The 5,592-nt window shown below is 38.9% G+C and overlaps 1 protein-coding gene across 1 annotated transcript; it reads right to left on the bottom strand.

Annotated features, from left to right (window-relative positions):
* Positions 1-233: 233 nt before the first annotated feature.
* On the bottom strand, positions 234-3,440 carry csf3b (colony stimulating factor 3 (granulocyte) b). The gene is made up of 5 exons (XM_084422472.1): positions 3,097-3,440; positions 2,735-2,883; positions 2,389-2,487; positions 1,897-2,037; positions 234-1,393 (listed from the first exon to the last, which is right to left on the bottom strand). The coding sequence occupies exons 1-5, from the start codon at positions 3,167-3,169 to the stop codon at positions 1,208-1,210; spliced, it is 648 nt and encodes a 215-aa protein (XP_084278598.1). The 5' UTR covers positions 3,170-3,440; the 3' UTR covers positions 234-1,207.
* Between the last annotated feature and the right edge of the window lie 2,152 nt (positions 3,441-5,592).

Genomic DNA, 5,592 nt, shown 5'->3' with positions numbered 1-5,592 from the left:
CTGTTAAAATGAGGGAACAGTTTACTGTAATGTTATATACCATGAGAATAATATACGCATATAGCTTTCTGAAGTATGGTATTCACATAAAGACGGCTTTTTTATAAAGATATTAATGGATCTTTCAGGCATTTATTAAATTATGACCATTGAATCTTTTTTATTCATAAATATGTCAACATTTTGATATTTGACAGAGACAAAATCTTTAAAAAAAAATGCATTTGTTTTCTGAAATATTTTAATAGTTATTCACAAGTAAAAAATAATTTATAATCAGTAATAAATACAAATCTGGTTATAGATTAAATATAAATCTACACCGCACCCATAGGGTACAACTTCTGTAGATATAAATAACATCATAAAAATAATACTAACTACAATAAATAAATATGTCAAAGTCATATAAAATTATATCCAGTTAAAACAATAGTATTATTCCAAAGTTGAATTTAACTTTGCCAAGAAAACCCATTTTAACTTTTGTATTCCAAAAATACAGTTACAGAAAATACCAAGTTTATCCAGTTGGACATTGAGTTGTTGGCCTGGTTCGGTCACTACGGGTCAGCTTTAGGACATTGAGTTGTTGGCCTGGTTCGGTCACTACGGGTCAGCTTTAGGACATTGAGTTGTTGGCCTGGTTCGGTCACTACGGGTCAGCTTTAGGACACTGAGTTGTTGGCCTGGTTCGGTCACTACGGGTCAGCTTTAGGACATTGAGTTGTTGGCCTGGTTCGGTCACTACGGGTCAGCTTTAGGACATTGAGTTGTTGGCCTGGTTCGGTCACTACGGGTCAGCTTTAGGACATTGAGTTGTTGGCCTGGTTCGGTCACTACGGGTCAGCTTTAGGACATTGAGTTGTTGGCCTGGTTCGGTCACTACGGGTCAGCTTTAGGACATTGAGTTGTTGGCCTGGTTCGGTCACTACGGGTCAGCTTTAGGACATTGAGTTGTTGGCCTGGTTCGGTCACTACGGGTCAGCTTTAGGACATTGAGTTGTTGGCCTGGTTCGGTCACTACGGGTCAGCTTTAGGACATTGAGTTGTTGGCCTGGTTTGGTCACTACGGGTCAGCTTTAGGACATTGAGTTGTTGGCCTGGTTCGGTCACTACGGGTCAGCTTTAGGACACTGAGTTGTTGGCCTGGTTCGGTCACTACGGGTCAGCTTTAGGACATTGAGTTGTTGGCCTGGTTCGGTCACTACGGGTCAGCCATAGACGCAGAGATGTGGCGAAGAGTCCGAAACACGTCCTGGGTGAAGCTCCGCAGCTGCTGGAGGGTAAGATGAGCCGCCACTTTGACCTGATAATCACTGAGGCGCTGCAGGGAAAGCCCTGGAAACCCATCCTGGGATTCTGGACTGGGAATCTGGGCCAGCCGTTGCATCTGAGCCAGAAGAGAGAGAGAGCATTAATAATCTAAGATCAGCTCGTTTTAGAAAGAAATGCTGAGTGTTGCTCAGTGAAATGTAACGTGTGCAATACTGTAGGTTTTTCAAGAAAATGGGAAAGACGGGTGAATTTTTAGATGTTCATGAAATTTTCTTCATGTCACTTTAGGCCCTAAGTTTTGTACTTTTTTTTTTCATTCAAACAATACAATAGGCAGCATTATTTAATTTGATAATAATTGCAATTACTCTAAAATGGTATGTATTCAGCCACATATAATAATAATCTAACATTATATGTTCTTAAAGTCGACATGAAACAGAAGTCGCGCCAGTAAATGTCTTCAGAGAAGGGAAGAGATGTTGGGAATATATTTAGATTCAAGATTACAAGGCATGTGAATTGAAATGATGATAAATCCTTTAGAATAAACTGCAATATTCCATCTAAAGCAGAACTGATGTGATGGTGTTGGAGAGGCTGAAGCATGAGAAATACCTCTTTCACCTGACCACACAGATCTCTGACGCCCGCGAGCAAAGGCTTCAGCTCTTCTGAGCAGTTCAAGACCACTCCGATTTCCTCCAGAAGTTTGTGGTGAAGCTCCAGGCCGCTTACAATATGGTTTAAACTCGTTTCCTGGTCAAAACAAACAGTCAAGAACTGTTAAACACCTCTTTGAAAATGTTTAACATGCAAGCTTCATTCATTTAAACATCTAAATAGGACTGATTTGAGGTGATGCCAGTGTTTAAACTCGACTTCTAACAACATCTGCAGGTTTGATTCAGAATTAGATCCATAAATTAGAAGAGCTGCTGTCCTGCTCCAACACAGTTATGCTTCATCTATATCAAAATGTTCTACTGGCTCTACAATCATCAATAGCAACATGCATCTCAATAGTATAACTATTATACTATTATATGCTTCTTCCAGTTCTATATTCAACATGCTTACACACACTTTACCATGCTAGAGAGTATTTACCATGGTGAGCTCCTCTGACTTGAGCACTGGAGGCGCAGGAATGCCAATGTCACTTAATAAATACTCCAAGCTTTTTGCTTCACTGGAAAGAGTCAAACCCTGCAAACAAATAAACACAGTTTCCATTATTATATAGAATATAACGCCAATAATTAACTCCTGTATTCTGTATCACTGTTGTGAACTAAAATGCATCGTGTAATCAGATGTAAGATAAAATATGATCAGTTTGACAGGAATGTAGGCTATTATTAGCTTGTGCTGATCTAAAGTTTGTCCATGAAATGTAAGATCTGACCTAATTTGGCAGTGCATTAATGTCCCAAGTAAAGGTAAGCCTGCTCACCGCTGATGTGACGCACGCGTCGTGCGCTCCGCGAATGTCTCTCAGTATCTCCTTCGCTAAACTCATGGCGTTCTCCACCGTGCGCGTCAGCTCGTGCCCGCGGAGCGGCGCGTTATTGACCAGCGTCAAACAGCAGTGCGCGACGAGAACTGGAGAAAACAGTGTTATCAGAACATCAGAAATCTACATCACAAACACTGACGGAACCAACGCTCCACACACACACACACACACACACACACTGAGTGCACAGCGAACACATCTGACAAAGTTGTAATGTATCTCTTTTTTTTATCTTAATTTGAAGCATTATTCGTAATGTGTTAAAGAATATTTTCTAAAAAGGGTTAGGATCTACTTACTGAGGTAGAACTTCATTGTGGTTCGAAGTGCATCTAATATGTTGCAGTGGGTTTCTAGTCTATTTAAACCCATTGAGATTGTTCAACCAGGGAAACTTCCATGAGTTATCCACTTGTGGATTGCGTGTGCACTGCCGTATGACATGCGTTGCGAAAAAACTATAGGCCTAAGGAAAAAAGGCATTTCTAACCCTTCCGGATGTTGGGATAGGGGGGATATTACACGCATGCTACTCATTTAACATGACACAAAAAACACTTAAATATCACACAAACGCGCAGCTCACGGGAATTCTTCAGTTTCGTCACTGCAGGAAGAACAATACAAAAACCCAAACCACTCCTTTATCAGCGTCACTGAGTGGTTAATAGTTGCTCAATTCGTTATTTCCCATTCGGTGTTTCCTGCACAGGGTTATGTTAAAACCCTAACCCTAATCTATACACTCTTAGTGGGAATAGAATAGATCAGAAATATAATGTCTTCAACATTGCGATGGGTGAAAAAAGATTCACTTCTTTGATTTTCGTTCTTTTATCTTTGCCAGTTCAGCAAGAAGTCTCAGGAGACAATAAGAATAATTGCTCAGGAACTAAATGAATTACACAACTAATGAATTATATTAGTCAGCACACTTTTAGTTATAAAACACAATTTCATTATTAATTATGATTAGGCTAATTGTGCCTGTTTATTCCCATGTAGAATACATTTTTCTCAAACGATCAGATATATTTCTCCTAAAAGCGTCAAAAAAAATTAAATAAAAAAATAAAAAAAACCTTTGATAACATCATAATGAATATAAAGCCTAACAACACGTCCTCCATTACTTCCTCAGTTCTATTCTAAATAATGGAGAAATCTGCTGTTCTGATTCAGTTGCTTTCGTCATTGATCCACCACTTTGAAATAACCTATTCTTATATAATAAGAACCGAATAAATAATAGTTAATAAGAACGAGCTGTCGGATGAGATCATAGCAGTTCAAAGCATCTTTAGTTCTTATTTTCTGTCTAATATAGAACTTCACTGTAAAGGTTAGTTTGGACTGCCTTTTATAATGGACACAATATTTAAACACTGGTTTTACATTGATTTAAATGAACAAATAATAAATAATAATAAAAATTATCGTTTGAATGCAATAATTTGAATATGCTGGAACAGAAAAAGAGAATTTAAAGCTAAAACTTATTTGTTATGGGTTTAAATTTTGAAGAACAAGACTGAATATTTTTAATTAAAGGAACACTCCACCGTTTTTTGAAATAGGGCTTATTCACTTCTTTCCTACATTTAGATAGGTGGGCAAATGCATTTTTGTCTCAGTGCATGGATTGTTTTAGTTTGACAGGGTCGGCGCTAGCTTAGCTTAGCTTAATGAATGGAATCCTTTGTTGCCAGCTAGCATGTCCTGAGTAAAAGTGAAAAAAAAACAAAAAAAAACACCTAATTACTTCTTGTGGCCTGCGTATTCACAACGAGTACAAATAGCGATGCAGATTAACTCTAGCCGATTTCCTAGGCAGATAGTGACTTGGGACTATATTAGGGGGAAACACAGGAAGCACTGCTACTTGGGCGCAGAGATATCACGCAACACATGAAATGCCACAACTTCCGTCAACACACCGGCGTGAATGGTAGCTGGCTATTTTTCCTACAGTACATGAATGGCGATGAACATGGCTGATTTTGTGAGAGACGAAGAGGGTGACTTCTCAGACAGTCAAGATCCAGAACCATAACTTACCTCTATGAACCAGAGTTTTCAGAAGAGGAGCTGCGTGCTTTGGAAATAGAACGCCAGGAGGAGGAGGTTGCGATCGCTCAACAGCCTGAGGACGTGAGGATGAGAGCCAACAGTTGTGCAACGTTTTGTCGGGGCTGAACACAGCCCAGGTCTGTGTTCAGCCCCTACAAAACGTTGCACAACGTTTTTTAAACAGAAGCGGTGATGCGTTGAACACACTGTTCTGATGACGCAAGAGTTGCAACTATGGCAGCTGAGAAGGCCATTCTTTGTGAAGAATTTTCTGAGCCTGATGAAGTCGGTATAAATATGTGTTTAATACTACAAAATATGCCCGATGTTACAGTTACTGCACTTGCCGCCCAGAACAAAAGAGAACATCCCAATCGAGTGAAGGGATTGCTGAAACTGAAGCACACATCTTACCTAATTCAGACTAAAACACATCTATTTAGCCTCACATACTGACTTTATTTGTAGTTCATACTGTTTTAATACCCTGTATTTCTTTCTCATTTTTAGGAAAAGCACTTAATTACCATTGTTTATTTCTATACCAAATGTCATACACTTGCAATGAAGCTGAAAATATAAACAACTACATCATTATGTTGATATCCTATATTTTTACAATAAAACTTACGACAAACATGTCTTCTAATATCCTCAGTTGTTGCGTATACCGAGCTGCATCGAACACATTTGTAAATTACTTTCCTTGAACCCATTGTGCGAGT

This window comes from Rutilus rutilus (assembly GCF_951802725.1).
Source record: "Rutilus rutilus genome assembly, chromosome: 11".
Taxonomy (NCBI): Eukaryota; Metazoa; Chordata; class Actinopteri; order Cypriniformes; family Leuciscidae; genus Rutilus; species Rutilus rutilus.
This window is presented reverse-complemented; position numbering and strand designations above follow the sequence as displayed.

Bases quoted from the DNA above. Each gene is read 5' to 3' on its own strand.
- csf3b (XM_084422472.1), bottom strand. From the start codon at position 3,169: ATGGGTTTAAATAGACTAGAAACCCACTGCAACATATTAGATGCACTT. The intron at 2,038-2,388 runs GTAAATACTCTC...TGTTTTGACCAG, and splicing joins AGTCAGAGGAGCTCACCATG to GAAACGAGTTTAAACCATAT. The intron at 1,394-1,896 runs GTATTTCTCATG...CTTCTGGCTCAG, and splicing joins TGTGTGGTCAGGTGAAAGAG to ATGCAACGGCTGGCCCAGAT.